This window comes from Atta cephalotes (assembly GCF_000143395.1).
Source record: "Atta cephalotes unplaced genomic scaffold scaffold00015, whole genome shotgun sequence".
Classification (NCBI taxonomy): Eukaryota; Metazoa; Arthropoda; class Insecta; order Hymenoptera; family Formicidae; genus Atta; species Atta cephalotes.
In genome coordinates this window covers 1,201,692-1,225,165 of record NW_012130079.1, presented here as the reverse complement: position 1 = coordinate 1,225,165, position 23,474 = coordinate 1,201,692, and the positions used below count along the sequence as shown (strand labels likewise).

Sequence of the window (23,474 nt, the reverse complement as noted above, 5' to 3'; positions counted from 1 at the left end):
TATATATATATATATATATATATATATATATATATATATATATAAAATTCATAATTCGGTATTCATAATTAATTCAGGAATATTTTTTTTGTCAACTCCGTTTTGCAGATTTCAGCAAGCAAATCAGACACTGAGATGTTTCGTGATGTATACTGATTTCTATCGCTGTGAGCATATTTTAGGTAAAAGTTCCGAAGCATGTACGTGGTTTAAAGATGCTTTCACGACCATATGTCCAAAGGCCTGGGTGGAACAATGGGATGAACTTAGAACTACAGGCAGATTACCTTGGCAAAAATACAGAACTCAAGGCGAATTCCCCGGCAACAAATATGGCGAATAAAGAGAGAAAAAGAGAAATCAATCATATGGACAAAATTAAAATTTTATATTTAAAACGAAATAATTACGATTAGAAACGATATCATATATATTTTGCTAATTAAGAAAAAGATATAATAAAAATTTAAATAAAAGAAAATTAAATAAAAACTATACAGTATAAGAGACAGGAAGGAAATATATGTAATTAATTTACACTTTAGATAAGAAAAAAATATTTAACTTTTATTATACAGGTACAAGATTTATTAATATGAGGTAACTTATCGAAGTACGAAGAAAAAATTACTAATTGTCCGATGAAACGTAATTGCTGGATTTCTCTTCTTTTCAATTAACTCTTCTTTTTTTTCAGTATGTCGATTCTTCTATTTATCTTTACTACACTGGTTGATCTTGCAGTTTAGACACTTTTTTTCTTATAATTGTAAAAAATATACACTGGTCGAAATTTTATTTGAACTTTCAATAAAATACGGATATCTCTCGAGATCCCGTAATAGCACGACGTTTTAAAATAGAGATCTTACATAAAAATGTAAGATTTTTGCGAAACAAAACGATAATTTCGGTATTGTGCACTAGAGCCTGCCATGGATGAAGACAACTTACCGATCTTCGAGTGTTGGCTCTGCATAACATCGCAACCTGCCTATATCGATATATCTATTTCCTATAGGATAATTGATGATACCTGTAAATACGAAATCAAAGACATTTGCTTGAAGGAGATGATTAAAATTATTTTCTGTTCTTTCTTATGTGTACCCGACTATCTTACATTGTATGCAATATATATACATATTGTGAACAATTAGATTTTAGAAATCAAGATATAATCAAGAAACTAATGAGCTTATGATATTTACGAATTGAAATGTTATTAATGTATTGTAAAGTGTGTGATCCACATTGACACATTTGACGAGAAATTAGAACCACCTTACGTCATGTTGTATTCGGTAGTATGTAATTATTATTTCAGGTTTGATTCCTCGATTGATGAATGTATTGGCAATCCTCGTCCCTGCAAATGCCCATCATTTCGTACGGACACAGAATTCCATGGGGGTTGATGTTCCTAGCGAAAAGAGTAACAGAAACCACAAAAATCCTCAAGATTTTGAGAATAAGCCACAGACAATGAATGATCAAATACCATAATTATTTTTCAAAAAAAGGAACACTCACCTTGGTTTCTTTAAATGTGACAATATTGATATATAAGGTGTAATTTGTTTCGTCGTCGTTGTTGTATATATCGTTGTATTTGTCGTCGTTATTGTTGACGATGGCGATGGCAGTAGCGACGAGGCTTTTTCATTAGTCTGTTCATTTTGTTCTGAACTTGAGGAAGCAATCGCTGATGATTTTAGTTCTAAAGATGCAGCGGGATCAGATTTGTCTGTTCTACTTTCTTTTATGTACTCATTATTTTGTTCTGTAGGATTACTTTGGTATAACCTGGGTTCAGAAGATGACGCATTATCTTGATTAAGAGTTGTAACTTGTTCCTCGTTACAATGATTCGATGCATTTACTGAAGTTTTTTCTCTCCTTTCTGATATTAATTGGCATGGAATCATTTGCGAAAAATCCAATGAGATTTCTGTCGATAAACTCTTATTTTGATTAGATTGCGTCAAGCAAGTATCTCTTCTCGGTCTCGTCTCAACGATCGCAGCTTCGTCATTCATTGGCTGTTCTTGTGATAGATTTTCCTCAATGCATATATCTTTAGATGATTCTGAGATTTCTTGTAACGTACTAGAATAGAAATTTTCAGAAATATCATTAATTTGGACTCGCTTCTTCTTGGTAAACTGACGCGTATGATTAGCAATCTCCTTGAGTTTATCACTTAAAAGTTGATCTACCGCCTCTGGCAACCTAAAAAACAATCTTCATAATCAAAATATACTAATAGAATGTCAGAATTTCTTTTTTATTTACATATAAGATAATCTAAATTATTAAATATTTACGCCATATCTGTGGCTTTCATACTTGCGTACTTGTAATTTTTCCCCATGAGTCGGTTACCTAGGGTCGAACAAATTCTGGACAGTTTGAAGCACTCGCGTCGTCCAACATTGATCTTTTGACGTGCTGTTGAAACTTTTGGACCCATGCTGTTAACGCGATTGCGCTGCTGTTGTAACCTTTCCTCAGCTATCTTTAACTGTTCTTTAAGTTTTCTCACTTCGTTGGCCAAGGTAGTTTGTACTTCCTTCTCCAGATCCCATTGACGAAGATTCCCTGACATTTCTGCTAAATGATCTAAGACCGTATACCTATATCATATAAATTATCACGTAAACATAATTTAATATGAAAGCTCTATTGTATGTCGTTTTATTATTATAGTTTGTTTCTCCGCAAATTATTTTGTGTAATTACCGTTTTTCAACTAATTTATGCTCAGTTTCTCTCAAATGTCGCTCTTGTTCCGCTTCTGGAAGACTCGTCAGAGAATCCACTTCTGCTTTAACATCCTTTTTAAGTGTGTCCCAAATATCATTCGCAGTACTGTTATCGTCAGTAACCGAGTCAGATTTATGAGAGTCATTGTTGCTATTATTATTGTCTGTAAGTACAGACGTTGAAGTATCACTGTTAATTTCTTGCTGACATTCTGCTTTATATTGAGAAAGTGACATTGTGGTTTCCATCGTCTCTTCATGTTCACTCGAAACCAAAAATAAATTTGGAAGTTTTACAGTAGATGCAGTAGAAAAAGTACTATTGTTACTATCTACATCATTTAGATTTTTCTCGACTAGATTTTCTGTTTTGACATCAGGCTCGATCAGATTTTCATTTTGACTGACGTTTATTGTCATGTCATGTTGCACAATTGATTTGTCATTTATAGTGACGACTCGCTCAATTGCATTCGGCTTCAACATTACTTGCATGTGTTTACAATTTATCTCGTCTGTGCTTAACGTTCTCAAAGCAGATCTATGTTGCTGTGTATCTGTCACGGATTGCTTCTCAAGCAAATTCTCGATCGTTCTACCGTTGGCGTGACTTGAAGCAGTAACATTAGTAATTCGAATGCTGAGATTATTCGGTATCGCTTTTTTACAATTTTTAGTTTGCAAAAAACTTTGTGTGGAATTAGTATGTTTAGCAATATTCACTGAAAGTTTTTTCTCAGCAGAGTTACGACATACGTTTAATTCTGATGTGTCTCTCGTCACGTCATCGTTTTTCTTTCCTTCTGTTGATGATTCTTGAGGAGGATTCTTCTCTGGCGTTTTTAAATTATCTTGGTTCTGTTTAACATGCGCTTTCTTTTCACACGATGACAAAGATTTTATTGGTGAGCTTGCTACGTTAGTATTTGATAATTTATTACTGCTATTACTACTACTACTATTACTTGCTACTTTTCTCTGTAGTTTCAATTTTTCGCGCTCCAAGATTTCTTGTTTCAAACGACGATACTCCTCTTGCTGTGACGCAGGAAGATGCCTCACGGCCTGCAACAAAGTAGGAAAACCTGCAGAACAAATTAAGAAAGTTTCAGCGAGCAATTTTTCTTTAGTATAATAAATCTTCGAATTGCGAATCTAAACAATATTAATCTCTTTCAAGTAAATTAATAGCATTAAAGAATAATTAGAGGAAACATGCAATCGCCTTACCAGTGGCGTGTGCATATTAGATGAACCGTTAGCTGTTTGTAACACATCTCGCTTTGTTGCTTGCGTGGACGAACTGGATGATTTCGCTGCTGCTGCTGCAGACTGTTCTTGTTCGTTTCTCACCTCACGCAGAAATTTACTCAAGTTCTTTTCAAAATCAGCGGGGATCTCCTGGTGCGCCTGATGCTTCTCCACGATAGAAACAGACTCGTTTTTCTCTCCTTCGGACTCGGTATCCGTATCGGAGCCCAAACTTATCACAAATCGCTGAGTGTCAGATGCATGCAACGATATTTTTGAAGCGTTAGCGTTGGACCATGCGTTTTCGCTAGGCTTCGTATTGTTATCAATCTTTCGTAGATTCAGTCTCCTCTTCACAATCATATTCTGATATTTCTTAGCGTTGTTTACCACTTTCGTGCTCGTGATTGCTTTTCTCGTTATTTTTTTCGGAGGACTCTTTACCGTGTCTAGGCTAGTGTTTCTTTTCCTGCTGCCATTTTGCACCGAGATAGATGCCTCATTAATTTTTTTCTTTATTGTTTCCGATAAAGGCTTCGATGGTAATGGCTTCGACGACAATAACTTCGTTGGCGACGGCTTCGACGGCGACGATTTCGACGGCGATGGCTTCGACGGTGACGATTTCGACGGCGATGGCTTTGACGGCAATGGCTTCGACGGCAATGGCTTCGACAATAATAACGGAGCATTGTTGCTCACAATACACGTTGTGTTAACTGTAGATGGCATGGTATCTGTCAATATTTGATTTAATGCAAATGTTTGGACATTCGTTACAACAGAGTTTGTAATTGGAGTAGGTGGAGCAATTGGAGGACTGTTGATATCTGCTGATTTCGTTCGTTTTAAAGAAGCCAATAAAATGGCTCGTAATTCATCCTCATCCTCGTCAATGCTTTGTCTTCTACTAAGGCTTTTAGTATCGGTGATTTTGCTAACTGTGCCAGAATTCAAATTGTCTGGCGCGGGATTTGTTGACAAACAATGGGATTTAATGTGTTCTTCTTGTGAATATTCGATGGATGTTAATAATATTGTGTGATTCTCCACGTCTCTCTTTTCGGTCATAATATCACCGGAGTTGATAGACTCCTGCGTATCAGTGATACTTTGCAATCTCGTTAATTCTCCATTTTCTATTAAAATCTTATGTGTACTAGCGTTATCATTGCTCTTGTTCTGATCAGATTCGGTTGCAATGTGGTCTAAAGTAGACGCATTCGTAATTACATCTCTATTTACATCAGCATCCAAACATGGGTTCGTTTCATTCTCAAACCATTTCATCCAACGTGCATTTTTCCTTCTGCGTTTCTCCTTTTTTCTCCTTTTTCTGCGAGCTAGAGTAGTTTCATTCGCTGACGACGTAGTAGTGACATCAGTTTGTCCCAGCTCAACTGTCTCATGATCTTCCTTGGATGAGCCTCTTTGATCCTCTGATGTATCTAAAGATTCGTTCGCTGAATTGTCGAATGTAGGGAGCGTCGACAAAGCAGGCGCAGATTTTTTCACTACTTGTAATTTTATAGGTTTGAAAATGCTGCTATTCGCGTTTGCGGCAACAATGGTCACCGGTTGCATCTCAGCATTCTTAAAAGTCGGCTCCGGCTCTGGCTCCGGCTCTGGCTGCAGCATTTCACGCTTCTTCAAATGTTGTCGCAGCCGCTTATTCGATTTCAGTATTGGCGCGGGTACTAGCTTCCTATTGATCAACGTAGGTATTTTATTCATATCTTTAGTAACTTCTGGGATACCTTGCATATATAAAGGTTCTTGTAATGTTTTTTCTATAGTAATTTGACATGGTGCTGTTTCCATTGGAATGTATTCTATGGCCGGTAAATTTTTGTCATCGCCAATGGGAGAGTTTAATGGATTCACAGATGCCTCCGGAAGATCATCTATCGTTATCATCGATTCATTCGGCGACATCGACTCGGCATATTTAGTGACGTACGCCGTTGTCGAAGCATTTGCAACGGAATTAAATGGAGGGATTGTCTGCATTTCATAGGCGGGTTTATCATTTCTAAATGTGGAATCCATATTCACAAATATAATACTATCCTTGGCAGGTTGCTCCACGATTTGTTGCATCTGAAGAGAAGAAGCGAAAGTGCCATAGGAAGAGACAGGAGGGGTGAGAAGATCCTTGGACACTGGAAGATCATGCGTATCTGGCATATTCGTTAAGGAATAAGTACTTTCTTGACAACAAATTCCATCTATTAGATCACAAACGACACCGTTGCTGTGAGGATTTTCGAAACCTTTTCCGGTTATATCATTTAAATCCGAATGAAAGGCCTCATTGTTGTACTGTGATGGCGAATGCGCATAGAATTGCGGTTTACTTGGAAGTGCTTGGTAAGGTAAGTAAGTTTCATTATAATAAGATGTGAGGTTATTCGTTGCAAGTTCATCCTGTGCATCGTCAAAAACCGGGCTACCAATGTTCTCGTTTACGTTAATAAACGATACGTCAGATGGCTCGATTCCAAGCAACGCTGTGTCGATAGGAACGTTCTCGGTAATCTTATCGGTCGGCGAGTATGGCAACTTTTCTTTCTCCCTTTCGATGTCAGTATCCAAATCCATGTCTTCAATGTGATTGCTCTCGGGTGACGGTGTACATGGTGGCGACGCATATTTCAACAGCTCATCGCTAGGCACAGGTATATCATCGAGAAAACTCGAACTAAACGGACTTTCACTGCGAGTAGGTCTCTTGGTCTTAATACCGCGTTGAACCCGATTCTGATGCTTCTTCATGACTGCTGAGCGCAGCGCGATCATACGAAGTTGCAAAGCTTCCTCGTCCTGGTCATCGTTATTCACAGCCAATCTTTTTTCTGATTCTACATCTGCTGAATGCTCCGATTTACTGGACTTTTTTTGCTTTGTTTCTAACGCTTTTTGTCGCAGCAACGCCAGATCATCCTCATCGTCGGCATCGTCGACCGTTTCGGACTCAACCTTTAATTTTCCCTTGAGATGCACGTGGTCATCGCTGCTGGCTCTGTTTAGTATATTCATATTCGATAATTTCTCCTTCAGCGACGATGATTCCTTATTCCGGATGACGCTCGGTTCCGATGCATGAGTTCCTATGGAATCTAGATGCTTCACCTTTTTCAATAACCGCGTCACCTCGCCATGTCTATCGACATAGGAACGAGTAGACGGCGGCGAGCTCAGCTTCGATGGCAGCCTCTTCGCTGCTTTCACAGGTGAGTGACGCCGGAGACTACGTTTCGGGGATCTGATCTTTCGCGGCGATTTTTTTAATATCGGAGATCTGGAATGATTCAGCGGAGATCGAGAAGATTGAAACGACGATCGTGCTATCACTGGCGACCTGTATCTTCGAACTGGCGATTTCGAGATCATCTTTGATCTGCCACTTGATCTGCGAAGTGGACTTACTTCCCTATATATTTTTACCGTGCTAACTTCTGCTATAGATGATAGCATATCAATAGAGGTCGGAGAAATTAATTCATCGTTAGTGAGGGTTTCATATTCCTTTTTTTTCTTTTTTTCTTTTTTACTTTAGCCTTTGATCGATTGGATGTATCTGTAAGACCGACGATTTCCATGTCGCTGTCGCTAGAGATTGGTACTAGGTCATCATTTTTCTCTTGTAATGTCGATGCCATGTGCTTTGTTGCAGCAAATCCTGTTTCTCTGACATGATGACGGTTTTCCTTTCCTTTGACTGGATCTTATAAAATAAGATTAACTGCTACTTGATTAAAACAAGATACTAGTTCAAATAATTACTATTCTCTTATATTTATTCATTGAAAGATATATTTTTCTTTATATACATACAGACTAATAAGACTTTTTTCAAAAATAATTCTATTAAAATAGGAATCTCTATAATCTCTATAAAATTTCTTTATCTGATTATATTGTAATTAATGAAATCTACATAACACACTTTATCCAAGAGACATCCTAGGGACATCTTTAGGATTCAAAAGACAAAGGATGTCTCTTTTTTTAGGATGTTTTTTGAAGATTTGTACTGTGTGGGAAAGTTAAAAGCAATACATAAAATATTGTAATGACAGAAATCAAAGAAATCTATATCAGAATACATTTCTTAGGGGAGTATAATTGGGAAATCATAACAATTATTCAAATCATATAAAACAATAAAGGATTGATTCTTAATATTAAAAATTTACAATAAAATGATTGTAAAGGGCATATAAGAATCAATTTAACAAAAATGAGTGTAAAAATTATTATTATTTTTATTTACATTATTTTGTTAACTTGACTCTTATATGTGCTCTTTACGATCATTTTATAACAATTGTTTTATTTATTATATTTATATCTTCAAAAATCTATATATATATATATATATAGATTTTGAAGATATAAATATATATATAGAAACAAAATATACGCATAAATAAACCAAAAGATCCAAGAGGAAATGCTTTTGAATCTCTTCCAAAAGATCCAGTTCTATCAATATAACATTAACTTTATTCTCGATTTCACTCGAATTCACTGTTTCTTAGAATTAGAAAAGATTAAATTGGATTTTAAGATTTAGAAGAAGAATAAACTTTAAATTAAATTAAAATTAAAGTTAATTTTACATGGATGAAATCAGGCCTTAACTTCAAACACAAGTATGAAAAATGATCAAAGAAAAAAGAAATATCTTGGACGACAGATACGAACATGAGGTCCAGTATGACTTTACCTCTCCTGCTCTGGTTCTTAGGATGATACGGTGCATTACACCAGGTAGCACAATCGCCCCAAGATTTGCAATCAGGACATGCACGCACTCTGCCAACAACGTAGTTACTAGTCAAGTGACCCATTCCACCTTCTTCAGACGAACTAACATCCTCCAACGAAATCTCGCCTTCTTCTTTCTCATCGTCCAGGATGTCGATTGTCTCCGTGCAGCCGCTTGACAGATCACTCGCCATCGTACAAACTTACCCGGCAGCGAAGAGTGAAATTTTTTGTCGCTGCTTTTTGTCTATTCGTTTCTTAGCAAAATCCACGCGTGAATCACTCCTTCAGACTTTGAGATTAATTACGCGAGGGCACGTTCGAGAATAAAGCAAAGAATGATGTATTCTTTCGATAGATAAATTATATCTACAGGTGGAAGAAAGGAACTACGGAGGGGGAGGGGAAATCACGTAAGTATCTTCTCACACCGTGCAAGGAAATTTTTTGTATAGAAAAAAAATGAAAAAAAATGGAGACAAGTAAGATCGTCTGACGTCCCGGAAATACGTGGCAAATCTCGTTGCCGTGAATTTAATGATGCTGAGACGCGATTAATTAACGTGCACTGTCAGCAATGAGCAATCGCTATCGCAACCTTGATTAAATACCTTGAACCCCCTTGTCCAACTAACACTAACAAATCAACGAAACCATAGCGGCCATGTTCCTTATGTCCCCACTTACATGTGTCACGTGTAATGTATTATGTATGCGTTTTCATTAAATTGTATTGGAGTGAGAGAAGATCGAGGACCATGTCCGTGTATTGATTAATGGAATTTGGCTAATTGGAAAAAGCGGTATAATATTAAAATTATTCGATTTCCCAAATTAGCCAAACTCTAAGGCTATTTTCACACAACTTGCATAACCGTATAACATATGCATAAAGAAAATTATCCAATCATATTTCTTTTATAAAGATCGCATGTAAAATATATCCTAATAGCGTTTTCCACTAGACTAGTGCAACACTGATGATGCATATTGAGTGCAATTGAAATGTAAATCTATTCTAATTTATTGTATTAATATAAATAATTTAATCCTAATCACATATCCTTTGCTGTCACAAAAACTTCATAACCTTAAAAGGATTTATTAACACTGAAAATATATAAACAGATTTATACTCCATTGCATTAATGTGCACTAATTTTCCCAATGAAAAACGCTATAATTTTCAATGCTCAATTTTCAAGCATGCTCAATTGTACTCAATTGTGCTAAATTTCCATCTAATAATTCTGATAAATTTACAGGGAGAGGGGGGAGGGGAGTGTAGCATTCATTTTTTATTTGCATTTACAATATAAATCTATTCGTATTACTTAACCTTTTGCACTTTTTGCGCTAACGGTTATGAACGGCGATTGTTAATTACTTCTCAACTAATTAGGACAAAGCAATGGCGATTGCTTAGTTCTGATTGGTTGAAAGTAATTGCCAATCACAATTGCACAATTATTAGTGTGATTACGACTTAACGAGACTTTCGTTTTCCGTCAATTTTAATCTTGAATACACAAATTTTTCGCAGACAATTTTATAAAAGAATACTACAATTCTAAAAAATAAAAATCGATATAATATATAATATACAATATAGGAATATTATATATTTATAAAAAAATACTTTCACAAGAGGACCTATGCAGTTATTTATCAAATTTTCTTTACTGAGATTTGTTTTTTAGAACATTGAAATCGGACATGACATAATTGTCGAGTAGATCCTTATCAAATAGAAATCGCGCCAATGCTTGATCTCCAACACCCGACAATATGGTCGTTAATCTTGCAAATTCGTTAACACTTTTCATCTGATTTTCCATGAAACCGGTGATGATAAAATCACTCGCATTCAGATCACCGTGCTTTTCCGCTATAGCATTTACCGCAACTAGTTTTTGACCAACTTCGATTTCCAATTGCAATGCTGTCTATAGAAAATTTACATAAACAAAAGAATTAACTTATACACCTGAATAGCTATTATTAAATGAAAGACTCTTATTAATTCTTAAGGGATGTATCATATTCTTAAAAAATATATATATTACATTATTTAAAATCATCTTAAATTACAATAGATTCGATTGTTCAAAATAAATTTACTTTGAATGCATGCAATGGGCATTTCCAATCTTGATCATTTGGCGGCGATATATCGTATAAATGCACTTTGCCGCCTCGCATTTTTATATAGTTAAAAAATCTCAAGGCATGTTCATGCTCTTCATGATGCATCTGCATAAAGAATGACTCGCAGCCGGGTAAAGCAATGTCCACGCGACCGAAATATGCAGCCTTTATACAATGAAATATAAATTTTCATAAAATAGCAATTAAATTAATTTTAATTTTATTAATCAATTTTAATTATATCAAAAGGACACATATTATAAAGGCAATTTATAATTATAATAATTAAAAAAATTAATCTATGATTTGTGTAAAATCCTAATTTCTTGTATAAATTGTATCTTGTTTAAAGTTGAAAGAAATAAAAGGGATCATGCCATCGATAAATAATAATAAAATGCCATCAGTTCCACACTTATTTGCTCATTCATAGCAGCTTCGGTTTCTTTGTGGAAAAAAAAATTGACCCTCTTTCCACTCGAGCATTTTGTTGGTTTATCAATACACATTCCTGTTTGATTATTATTTTTCGACTTTTTCCGTGTTAAGCTACATAATTTTGATGAATTAATATAAATTGATAAAAATGTATCTTATGTGTAAAGGATAAGAAAAAACTAGACACTATATTGTGCCTATAGTCTCATAAATTAAATTTTAATATTTTATATAACAAATTCATAATTAAAAAGATTTAATTTAAAAGAATAAGTTTCTAAAAAAATATTTTTTTTATATTATTTATTAAATATTATTTATGATTAAATACTATTTAGAATCTTGATTTATTAATTACCTGTAACCTAATTGTCGAATTAGCGAATAAAACTCATGATTGTGAGATTTTAAAAGTTTGTAATAAGGTTTACGAATATTCAATATTCGCAACATTTTTTAATGATTTTTTAAATTAGTATTAATCTATTCACATTAATTTAAATCATTTGTAAGATATATAAATTATATGTATGATATGATATGAATGTCACTGATTTGAAGTACAAATATGTGTGAACATATATGAATTTAACAAAATTTCGTATTAGAAATTTCTCGAAGTTTCTCGAAAAAATCAAGAATTTTAAAAATTGAATTAGAAAGCCATTAGAAATATATTGTTAAATAAGAGAAATAATGCAAAATAAAACACCAAGAATTGCAGTCAAAAAATTTCCATTACTTGTTTTCTTTCTTTCATCTACACACATTAACATATATTATAAAATGCTAAATATAAATACATACAGATTGATTAATGTATTATCTAAAAAATTCACTGTAACAAAACTATTCTCCTTTTCAATGATTAAGAAATTGTTTTAAGCTTTAATTTTAATATATTATCAAATTTATATTTTTATTATAAATATAATTGTACTAAAATATTGTAACACTCTAAATTAATGTTCCATTTATTGTCTTAAGCGATATTTTTTATAATAAAATGTTGTATAATTAATAATTGTAGTGACAATAGTAATCATCTTTTATTTTATATACTTGAAATTCATATACCGATTTGATTTTACAGACTGTCAAAATATTTTAAAATTATAAGTCTCTAGCAAACAATAAATATAACAGTTTACAATAAATCATAAATATGTCATTGATTTATTGAATTAGGTGAAGGATCTGACAATTGATGTGTATTATTTGAGGACACGGTATTTATAGAACTAAGGCTTTCTTGTTTTATATTAGAACTGCTAAGATTCATATTGATCACAGTCGTCGATGTAGGATTCTGCATATCTAATTGACTTTGCGCAATATCCTGTAGAGCTGCTTGAATTCGTTGAAGAAGTGTCTCTCCTTGTCTTACTACTTCCTCCAATTGTTCACCAGCCTGTTGATTCTCCTGTTCGAGTCTGCTAAGGCTGGCTACTTGTAATTCCTGTGATGATTCTTCGCTCGGCAAACTCTCTATTAATGTATCTATATCTTTGGCACACCTTGCAATGAGATTTGCAAATAAGGCAGCGTAATCTAAAATAGATGAACTATGATTTATAATCAACATGTATATTTAACCCTAAATAAATACAATCAGATCATTTGTATCCTACATTTCTTTTTTTTTTAAATACTAAGAGTACCTGACTAAATAATAGCTTCTGTTCTTTTTTTTCTTTTTATATAATTTTATAAACACCTATTAAAGATGTTAAAATATATATAAAAATAAAATTTTTATATACTTATAAAAGTAATAAAAATTAATCCAGGACACAAATGATCTATACGTATAAAGGACTGTAAAATTATTTTATGTACTAAAGAGTAGTATTATATTATCAATATATATTGAAACATATAAAAACCTTCTTGAGATTGATGTGGCTGCGGGGTACCGATGCGATCAAAACCAGGAAATTTACTGGGCGTAGAATACTGTTGTAGAATACCAACGCTGTTGCAAAAGTGTTCTGCTTGCTAATACCAAATCGACAATTAAGATCATTAAGATGCTAAGATGATAAACGTATGAGACAATAAAATAGAAATATTTTATTACTTGATTTATGGTGTCTTGCAACTGTGTTAGGCGATCTGCCATAATATTGAATTAATATGGATCACTTGTAATTAATTTAGATAGCCTCTTATAACATTCATAACAATCAATAAAGATAAGAATGCAAGAGTTTACCACCTGTCAAGACACCCTAACAATCTCAGCACTTCTTAAAGAAAAACAATATAATTGATTAAAATATCACTTAATTTTCTATGCAACCACGTTATCATAACGTACTCGAAATTTTGTTTATACCTATTTATTGAAAAAGACGTTCTAAAACAACAATCTCAGAAAACGGTAAAAAAAACCGTAATCTAACCTCCATTCTTCCATGTTTTCAGCGCCACCTAGACGCTAGCCAAACACATGTTTAGGTTTCTTACTCTTTTCCATAATTCCTAGGGAATTAGAAAAGAAGTTTAGATTTAAGTTGGCTACCTTTTTTGCAAAAAGAGCAGGTCACCTAAAACTAGAAATCCAATAGAAAAACAAATCAACAGATTTTTGCATCATTCTAGTAATGCACGAGACACATAAGATTTTATGCTACTCTAGATGGAACAATATAACTTAAATTTCTTTAATTTTTATTATAACTTGGAAAATAAAACTTAAATTTATGATCATATAATATTCTTTTTTCATTCTATATCTCAAATTCACTCTCTAAATTATTGACATACAATTGAGAGAAAAAATCACTCTGTTTATAATACATTGAGAATATTTACATTGTTTATAATTGTAGACATAATTGCACTAAATATAATTTCAATTGTATTTCTGTTAATGTTATTTATCAATTAACACGTTTAGTAGTCGACGATAAATATAAAATGAAACACTGTAATATAATTCTACCATTAGGTGTAGTAATAATTCAGACATTTATCTCACTTTTCCAAATATCGAAGTCAAATACTGGATCAGAAGGGTCTCATAATAAAATAGGAAGAACGCATCTTAACATAATTTAGCATTTTCCATTGCATTTTTATAAAATGTTTACATGGGGAAATATTTACAAAAATATGAGTAGGGTATGATGAAGTATGAAGACGGGAAAAAGAATGAACAATTCAGTTGAGGGTACCACGGCATTGAGGAGCTCCGCAAAGGCAAGGGATTTTGTCATCCTCCAATGGGAATTTATAATCATAAGTAATTTCTTCATTAACTCCTATCGGTTGTTTACTGTAGATTACGATCTTCTTTTGACTTTCGATCGTGATTACTTTTGCGTAACAATTCGGCTAAAAGAAATAAAGATTTGATAACCACAATATAAAGTATATAATATTACAATATAAAGTATATAATATTACATATTATGTAATATTATAAATATATTGCTCTGTTTCTCTCATTTCAAGATTAATTAATATTGAGTTTTGTGACCGTATTAATAAACTAGAGATTAAGATTGGAATATAACAAATCAGAAGAAAACTAATATTTTTATCAATATTTTTATCAATTCATCAAGTTAAATTTTAATTTAGATTTTAATTTTCAATTTTTTATTTTAATGTTCAAATTTCTCTGTTTTTCACACATATACACACAACACACAAAATATATTTATCATATTGCATAGCCAGTCAAGATTAAAGAAATAGAGTGACTTACATTACAACTGTGATTTATAAACCTCGCCAAATTGCCGCATTTTGTCGCATCGATAATTGTATCTAAATCGATGCGGAAGAGGTAAGAACTTCCAATTCCAGTGGCCTCGTATTGAGCTTCTCGTAGATCGGCTACAACCGGTCTAACCATTTGTCCAACATACTCGATAACCATTTCATCGGCCGCGATTGGTTCCATGGCGAACAAGCCCCAATCGTGAATACCAGATTTAGCAAACTTCAATTGCTTTTTACGGAACTAAAACACAAAATATATATTATGAATTACATTAGAATATTATATACATCAATATTAATAGATATATTGAATTATATATATCACTACCTATATTAATAGATATTTTGAATTTATATATCCTACCTTTAATTGATTAAACTTAAGGAGATCACTGTCTGTATCAATTCCAAAAGCTGTTAATAGCCGACGTTGATTACTTCGTGCCTCACGTGACAATGCTTGCATTTTGCCAGTCAACGCTTTAGAATTATTTTTTGGACCATTCATTACACCATCACCTCCACTATAAGAGCCGCCGCTGTCTTCTACATCATTACTGCGCTGTATACTTTGAGCATAATGATGCTGCAAAAGCAAAAAGGATGATTTACTGGCTTTTCTATAGATTTTCTTTAATAATAAAATAACATTATAATATAAACATCTGAACTTTAAATTTTCTTTAGAAAAATGAAAACTTTTACAAACATATCAGATAAATCATTTTTTACTTTATGTTTAGCCTTCTCTCTGATGTCAACTTTGTAATATCCTTCCGTTCTAGCGCTTCCACTCGCATGCAATCGGAGTTCGTCTCGTTTCCTCTTTTTCGCGGGGCTCGGTACATCCGTCGGCGAATGATCAACCCAGTGCGTATCGTTCAACCAGTAACCTTGAGTATCGTCCGCTAATAAAGCCTCGTAACTTCTTCTCAAATATTCTACATCTTCCGAGTCTATTCCCCTAGTTAAAAACTCGTACAAAATAGCCATTTCTGACATAAGATCTCGTTCTTTGTACGTGACAGTCGGTTCTGGAATCTGTTTAGGAAGCTTATCATATATATAATCATTTCGGATATTTTCCTTCTCTCCCATATGATTCTGATTGCTGTGTATTTTTGTATATTTCTTGGATTTCTGTTTCTCGGTTTTATGAGTATTATCTTTCGATTTCGTTAATTTAACAATCTTTGGATGTTTTACTTTCATCGAGACTGGTGGTACTCGTATCATCGGTTCTACCGGTTCAGGTTGTGCAGGTGGCAATGAATACGAATGTTCCATATACACCTGCGAAGCCTGAGAACCAGGTGAACTTGGTGTCCGCTGTCCATTCAATCGAAGCTCTGTCTCCGCTTGATACCTATATAGATAATATTGTAATGTTATGATTTAAAAATATTTAATCAGCAAGTTTAATCACTCCGAGAGTGATTAATGACGTCACAAGTTTCTATCTCTTCGATTTCTGATCATGATACTTTCGGATCGAACTTTCGTTACTCACTCTCGAAACGATCAAACCCACTATAAAAAATTTTAGATTGTTATTACACACAAATCAATAAACACGTTCAGATTATGGATGCTTTCCAGCAAGAACATAGTCCGTCACAAAGAATCATTTCATTCTTATTTAATGTAAACAAAAAACAAGGATGTAACGATTCACTATGTTACACTGTATCTGACTGTATCCTTGCTGGAAAACACTCCAAATAAAGCAGCTAGCCTGCTTACCGATTGAACATGGTTGGTTCACAAGTAAGAATTAATCATGTTCAAATCGTTCAGCGAACAGGTTAACTAAAATTTATCCATTTTAAATGTGTCCATTGCAATTATTGTAATTAATCCTATAGTATGTACTGTACTATGATTTATAATATTATATACAAAAAAAAATCAAAACACACACATTCCTTAAAAAAACTTATTTAACTAACCTTAATCTTCTGATTTCTAAGCTCTCTTCCTCTGAGTCAGTTGTAGGAATCTCACTAAACATTTCAATCTTTTCATTATCCTTCAAAATGGGTTCATCATTGATGTATTTTGCTGACATTGTCTGTAGTGCTCTAATAATATTAGGTTGTATAGGACCTGGACTCTTGTGCCGTATAATATTATCATGTCCAGCTAGAGTCATCAGAGCTTCCGCAGCCGAATTTTCCATTTTTTGTATATCCGGTAATACCTCTTCTTTTATTGCTGATGTTATTATCACCGGTTTCATATCGCTCTGTGTTCCCTTATCTTCAGTGATCGATGTATCTTTCACTTCCTTGTCTAAGGTTCTACACACATCAAATGATTTTTCTTCCACTACAGGTAATTTCTCAGAAATTCTTTCCTCTTCTTTTATGCTTTCATATCTTATGGAAGAAGATAATGAACTATTCAGATTGTCATCATCAATCTGCGGGAATTCGTTTGAATTTTGATCTTTAATTTTGATATCTGGTACCGGCGTTTCTCTGCCAGTTGGGGTAGGACAGTCTAGAGATCTTTGGATCGCAAGTTCCATCAAAATATCAGGATCTTCGCTATTACAAGCCAAAGGCCTATTGTCGGACATTCGGCTATCTGTATCTTGCTAAAAATAAATTTATTTTAATTAGCATATCTCCTTAAGTCTATCGTATTTTTTTTTTAATCATTGCGCTTACTTGCACTTTATACACACCTCATCCTCAAAGCAAGCTTCTGCATCGGAACTTTCATTTGAACTATCGGAAGATTCACTGGAACTAATCTCCTCGCTACTACTTTCGATCGACGAAGACGTAGTAGACGAGGAAGAAATGGTCGGAAGAGAAGTCATCGGTTTCTTTGTTTTTTGTACAGGTGGTACATCTAGATCACTATCACTTTCAATTGTTTCCATATCAGCATGACCCGATTGTCGACTGTCCTCATCCTGTGGTAATGGGCTTGGAGCTTTGATCTTGCGCTATATATATAAAAATAAAACTAAAATAATAACAATATCCAATGTTTAGCGAAAAAAAATATAAGATACAACATTATATAATTTAATGTTGAGTGATAATAATTCCACCATATAATTTTATGCATAATGTTATTATTGTTCATAACTTTTGACTCCTTATTTTATTTTTTTTTCCTCTTGACTCTTCAATTTCTTTTATTAAATTAAATTTATAACTCTTACAATAATTTTCCGTTCTTATATACATTATATCTAAGACTTGACATTATGTATGTTAAATATGTTGTAAAATCAACTTATATTCCGCATATACTGCTTTGATCTCTATTTACTGTGATTATTGTTTTTATTCAATCTGATCTTTTGACAATTTAAACGCTCGTGAGACTTATTCGACACTACGAATTGCTTAAGTCAGAGTTCAATTAGTTCCGCATAAAAAGTGCTGTGAAAAAGTGCTAATTTGTGAATAACAGCATTCAAAGCTTTATGACAAGATTTGGCAACCGTGGAGATGAGTTGTTTGCCATTCTTTGATTAAATTTAAGTTTTTCAAGTATTTGAAACATAATACAATATAAACGCGTTTTAGTGAATAAAGAAGTTTCATAGATATATTATTGTGCGATGTCTTTTGCGCTCTTACTGTCCGTATCCTTTCCAGTTTTTTCATAAGTATTTGAATTTGAAACAGATTCCACTAGTTTTGGCAACCTGTGACTGACTATTCTGTCTTGTCCGTTCAAAAAATCTAATATAGAATATTGCTGAAGAAGACTCCAAAGAGAGTCGAAATTCAATGAGTTCTCTAGGCTTTTAAAAAGACATCTATACATCAAATAGAATAACAATTTTACTTGTAAAAAAAATGTGCAAAATTTGCGCACCTTCTTCCGTGCTGATTCTTAGTAACCTAGATTTTTATTTTTGTTATTTTACATAACATTATCTTACCCTAAATGAAGGCATCTTTGGCATACTAGCTCTAATACCCAAACCAAAACCATCATAATTGAGTCCCAGTGGTGTTGCTTGTTCTAATAATGATGACAATCCCTGCGATTTTTCTTCTTTTGTTGTATTATTGACAATAATATTATCGCTGCTACCCTGAATTTGATTTTTTTCTGATTTCTTTTCATCCCACCAAACTTCAAATAATTTGAATGCTGTGTTCTCTATCATCTTCTTATTAAAATCTTTCTTTAGAATTTGCTTTAGTTCATTTACAACTCTGCTTAATACTCCATTGATAGTAGGTCCCTATAAATAGAAATATTTTTAAAAGCTGGTTTTAAAAGTTTTAAATACAAAGTTTAGATTTATATATTTGTGTGACAATCAACCTTACCTGTGGATCTTTTGTGATATTATAATTTGCCATAGCATGTAACCGAGATTGAAAAGAGGAATAATAATTTGCTCCTTGATGATTTCCCATTGTTGCCGAAAAAGACGCTGTATTAGGTTGATAATGGCTTTGTAAATAAGTTGTTCCATAAGGATAAGGATATTGCGTCGGTCGCGGCCAATTATAAACATCGTTAGAAGGATAGTGAGTCAAATGTCCTGGGTAACCAGCTGCCGGATATAGTTGATTTGAAGGTTCAGTCTGTGCTATTACCTATCAAAAAGATATTTTATGAATATAAAATAGACGATGAATACTTATATATTTCATATGTATAAATGTTCTCACTTCCTCAATTTTTTCATCTCCTGAACTTAAAGGACTCAGAGACATTCTGTCGTCGTCAGGCGGTGGAGGTGGAGGTGGTTCCTTAGGTGGCTCTGGTTCATTGTCATCAGGTGCTGGGCTGTAACTTCCTAATAACGCTTCATCTTCACTGGAACTTATGACACTACCTAAATCTTCATCCACGGAAAACTGACTAATGCTATTTTCATGAGCTTTTCTCCGTTCTTTGTTTCTCTCTACTATTTTATCAAAACACTGTTTGTATATCTCACGTGAGAGGAAAGGACTGGGTGGATCTGATAATATCTCATTGTCATCAAATTGAGATTTTTTATCATCTTCTGAGTCACTGCCAAATTGTAAGAAAGGAGGTGCCATTCCACCCGCTTTATCCTTTAGTAACATAGCAATTCTTGTATCTAAATCTAATGTCTTGCGAGTTTCATCAGGAGAATCACGAGGTGTACTCTTTGCTGTAGTCTGATTTTCCTTTTCCTTTTTAGGAGTGGTATGCGCTTTTGCACTGGAAGTTTTATTATTAATCGGTGTGACATTAGTATTGTCCAAATTTGTCGCATGTGGTTGAATTGGCCAAACGGAAGTTGAGCTTGAATATCCTGCTGATCCAGAATTATTACCCCACCATACATTTGAGTTCTGTTGAATTGGTATATTCTGTGACACATTTTGCGGGATATTAGTTAAATAGCTACTCGGAGGTTGATGATGATAATTACTATAGTAAAAGTCATAATTTGTTGCTGGAGTAGAATTTTGAGAATAATTACTAGAATAATTCAATTCACTGGGCGCTGTTCCATAACCCAAATCACTACCTGCACTGCCACTTGGTGTAGGATAGTCCCTGTACTTGTTATATCTTGAATTTTCTACATATGGCTCTCTGCTCTTTTCTATATTTAGAATAGGTTTTTTACTATTTCTAAAGTCGTCCCTCTCCTCGGGCAAAGCCTTTTCTACTGGTGTCTGATGTTTTTCTGGTTCTGGCTCTGGCTTCGATGGTTCTTTTTCTACCTTCTTTTCAGGTGGTTTTTTCTCCATGGTTAACTCCTCGAACATCTTCTTACATTCTTCTCCAAAGGGATCCAGAAAAACCCTTAATACTTTCCCCATCACAGATGTATTATTCAATTTTTCTACACATGCTTTAGAAGCCTTGGTCGATTCAAACACCACTCTTGCTATGCCAAGATGTTTATTGTTTAACGGGTGGTAATAAATAGTAAGCTCTTCTATAGATCCAAACTTCTGAACCATGTTTGTTAAAAATGTCTTATCAATATTGTCGTTTAAATGGCAAAACGTTACCTCTAGTGGAGGAGGTTCTCCACAGTAATTGGAATCAATTTTAAATCTAGGTACAGGTAGATCAAGCTGTTCCAATCGAGTCCAGATTCTAGTTAATTGCGATCTGGGATCTCGAGGTTGAACCTGTGGATACGTTGGATCGCCTGGAACGGTCCCATCGTATCTACATAGTCTTGTAGCTCCTTTAACTAAAAATGGATCGACCAGTAGCTTGAAATTTCTCTGAGTCTTCTGGGTCGCTGATGGCACAGCCGTATCCTTCTGTGAATGTGTCACGTGGCTGTGACTATGTTTTGAAGACGGCTGACTCGAGTTCTGCGACGAGCTCTGAGAACTGCCATGGGAATGGCGATGACGATGCGAATGCGCATGTGAATGTCCATGTCCATGACCATGTCTCTCCATGCCGTTCATTGCCTCCGAGCATCATCCATTCACATGAACTTCTGTCGTAAACATTTATCCAAACTTTAGATGATATCACTATTATGCTGAATGCAAATCAACTTGTACAACTCATAATTTATTTGCATCTTTCCAGAAAAGCGTGTCTATCAAATATGTAAAATAAATTGTACGCGTTCACACAAATTGAATTGCAAATCAGTAGGACACAATTTCCATACATCACTCTGTTCATCACTTACAAATAATCAACTACAATTATATTTAAAAAATAGCAAATTCGTTGTTGAAACAAGTGTATCTCTTTTACATTAGTGATATGCGGTGTAATTACATGATCGAGATCGTTCATTAATCATAAAATTGCAAAGTAATCGCACGCTTACGTGTACAGACTAGTCTTATAGTTTGTTACAAGCATTAGCAGTTCCTTTCTCTTGTGCATCGTACGCGTGCAACCAGGTTAGAGGTAACGATCGCGCGAAATCTTTGCCACTCTGCTGTGAATTTTCATACGAGAATGCATCCTCTCGTAGCGTGAACGCAATACACTCGTCGCTGGATCGATACGATCTCCGGTGCGAAGTTATCGATATGGCATCTTCAGATGAAACCCAAAAGCCGTCGCGTCCTGTTCACAGACTTACAACGTGGTCCCTCTCTCTCTCTCGCAACTTTGGCCGTTCAGTCTCACACGAGAACGTTATGCGGTTCTCCTCAACGGTACATAACCTCGAAAGTGCTTCTTAACGCTTTTCTAGGTTGGGTTGCACGCGTGACGGTGAGCCACTGAGAATATTTCCTCGTCACGGGATCCTCCAGATAGAACGCCGTCGATGATTCTTCGGTCGTACACGTTGAACGTTCCAAGAATCTCGCTCTCTCGCCTTTGCTTCTCTACCTATCTCCCACTCTTCTCATCTCACTTTTTCTGTCTATATTTTTCTTCTCTCTTTATCTCCCTTGCTCGATCTATCACTTCGACCAAAACCTTTAGATCCTTATTCAATCAAATTGCGATCTCTTCCTTTGCCAAAAATCGCGTAACTTTTGTAAAACGTCCAGGGACGATGCGTAACGGCGCGAGTGTCCCGAGCCTATTCCCTATCGAGCTATCGAACCGATCGTCCTTTCGACTATTCCGCTGTTGTTTCCGCTCACCGCTGATGAATTCGCGATCTTTGGCGATTCCGCACTTCGGCTGAGAAATGTGATGAAACGTACGGACAGTTTTTTTTTTTATCTTTTTTATCTCTCTCTCTGTTTCTCTCGTTTGCTAGCTGACCCGTCGCGATACACGCGATTTTCTGTCCTTTTCTCTCTTTTTCGAGTTGACGCACCTGGAACGTGTTTGGCTGATCGTGTCTATACTATTTCACTTGCGCACATGAGAAACGAGACGCACTTTGCGCATCCCCGTGCTCGTAAACACGCTCGCGCAAACCGGGCCGACGTCGACGAGCAAACACGCGTCCTTCTTCGCGATTAAATTGCAGATAGTATTCTTTATTTTTCCAAACGCTTTCTCTCTTTCTCTCTCTCTCAAATTATGGGTTAATTACTAATAGTAGACGCCCCAAACTCGTTTGCACTCTCTCTCTCCATCCCGCGAAAGTTATAACTCGCGGGCCTTACGACGACTTCGATCAAACTCCATTTAATTTAATTGATGATCAATTCAGCTCTGGTGAAATTGCTTACTTAGCAGTTGGACTCCTATATGAATTATTTCTAATTTGTCCTATATTTCGATATGTGATATATTTTAACATATACTTTTTATACGTATAATTGTTATTCTTTAAATGTTTGATATTATACAGTATAAAAAATAAATTTTGTCTCGAATCATCTCGAATTCTTGCGAATTATAGATCGCGTTGCTTGCACTTTTTGCACTAAACATTTTTGTTTTCTTTTTCTTCGACGCGCGAATATATATATATATATATATATATATATATATATATATATATAT

At 34.5% G+C, this 23,474-nt stretch overlaps 5 protein-coding genes across 5 annotated transcripts in view; 1 reads left to right on the top strand and 4 right to left on the bottom strand.

Annotated features, from left to right (window-relative positions):
* Positions 1-343, top strand: part of LOC105618139 (cytochrome c oxidase subunit 6b-3-like) — a 1,454-nt gene extending 1,111 nt beyond the window's left edge. The window contains exon 2 of the mRNA XM_012199680.1: positions 109-343. Coding sequence (XP_012055070.1) covers positions 109-343 — 235 coding nt within the window. The remainder of the gene's footprint in view (positions 1-108) is intronic.
* Positions 344-1,323: 980 nt separating this feature from the next.
* On the bottom strand, positions 1,324-9,447 carry LOC105617974. Its single transcript, XM_012199510.1, is given in 7 exon segments — positions 1,324-1,423; positions 1,534-2,232; positions 2,358-2,636; positions 2,743-3,830; positions 3,996-7,555; positions 7,558-7,743; positions 8,749-9,447. Coding segments are annotated over 7 exon segments (6,147 nt in total). The 5' UTR covers positions 8,984-9,447.
* A 1,021-nt stretch (positions 9,448-10,468) lies between these two features.
* LOC105618138 (soma ferritin-like) lies at positions 10,469-11,446 on the bottom strand. The gene is made up of 3 exons (XM_012199679.1): positions 11,315-11,446; positions 10,911-11,102; positions 10,469-10,735 (listed from the first exon to the last, which is right to left on the bottom strand). Exons 1-3 carry the CDS (start codon positions 11,444-11,446, stop codon positions 10,469-10,471), a joined length of 591 nt encoding a protein of 196 aa, XP_012055069.1.
* A 1,097-nt stretch (positions 11,447-12,543) lies between these two features.
* Positions 12,544-13,497, bottom strand: LOC105617971 (mediator of RNA polymerase II transcription subunit 21). Its single transcript, XM_012199508.1, has 3 exons — positions 13,456-13,497; positions 13,262-13,373; positions 12,544-12,926 (listed from the first exon to the last, which is right to left on the bottom strand). Exons 1-3 carry the CDS (start codon positions 13,495-13,497, stop codon positions 12,544-12,546), a joined length of 537 nt encoding a protein of 178 aa, XP_012054898.1.
* A 1,043-nt stretch (positions 13,498-14,540) lies between these two features.
* Positions 14,541-21,505, bottom strand: LOC105617970 (histone-lysine N-methyltransferase SETD1). Its single transcript, XM_012199507.1, has 9 exons — positions 19,763-21,505; positions 19,415-19,687; positions 19,018-19,326; positions 17,797-18,063; positions 17,057-17,706; positions 15,840-16,473; positions 15,472-15,693; positions 15,091-15,348; positions 14,541-14,714 (listed from the first exon to the last, which is right to left on the bottom strand). The coding sequence occupies exons 1-9, from the start codon at positions 21,503-21,505 to the stop codon at positions 14,541-14,543; spliced, it is 4,530 nt and encodes a 1,509-aa protein (XP_012054897.1).
* Positions 21,506-23,474: the final 1,969 nt, after the last annotated feature.

Excerpts from the sequence above, each read along its gene's own strand:
- LOC105618138 (XM_012199679.1), bottom strand. The coding sequence starts at position 11,446 with ATGTGTATTGATAAACCAACAAAATGCTCGAGTGGAAAGAGGGTCAAT. Across the intron at positions 11,103-11,314 it reads TTTATTATTATTTATCGATG|GCTGCATATTTCGGTCGCGT; the intron begins GCATGATCCCTT and ends CATTGTATAAAG. Across the intron at positions 10,736-10,910 it reads GCCCATTGCATGCATTCAAA|ACAGCATTGCAATTGGAAAT; the intron begins GTAAATTTATTT and ends AATTTTCTATAG.
- LOC105617971 (XM_012199508.1), bottom strand. The coding sequence starts at position 13,497 with ATGGCAGATCGCCTAACACAGTTGCAAGACACCATAAATCAA. Across the intron at positions 13,374-13,455 it reads TGCAAGACACCATAAATCAA|CAAGCAGAACACTTTTGCAA; the intron begins GTAATAAAATAT and ends ATTTGGTATTAG. Across the intron at positions 12,927-13,261 it reads GCCACATCAATCTCAAGAAG|ATTACGCTGCCTTATTTGCA; the intron begins GTTTTTATATGT and ends CATCTATTTTAG.
- LOC105617970 (XM_012199507.1), bottom strand. The coding sequence starts at position 21,505 with ATGAACGGCATGGAGAGACATGGTCATGGACATGGACATTCACATGCG. Across the intron at positions 18,064-19,017 it reads CAAAGATGCCTTCATTTAGG|CGCAAGATCAAAGCTCCAAG; the intron begins GTAAGATAATGT and ends TTATATATATAG. Across the intron at positions 16,474-17,056 it reads TTAGAAATCAGAAGATTAAG|GTATCAAGCGGAGACAGAGC; the intron begins GTTAGTTAAATA and ends TTATCTATATAG.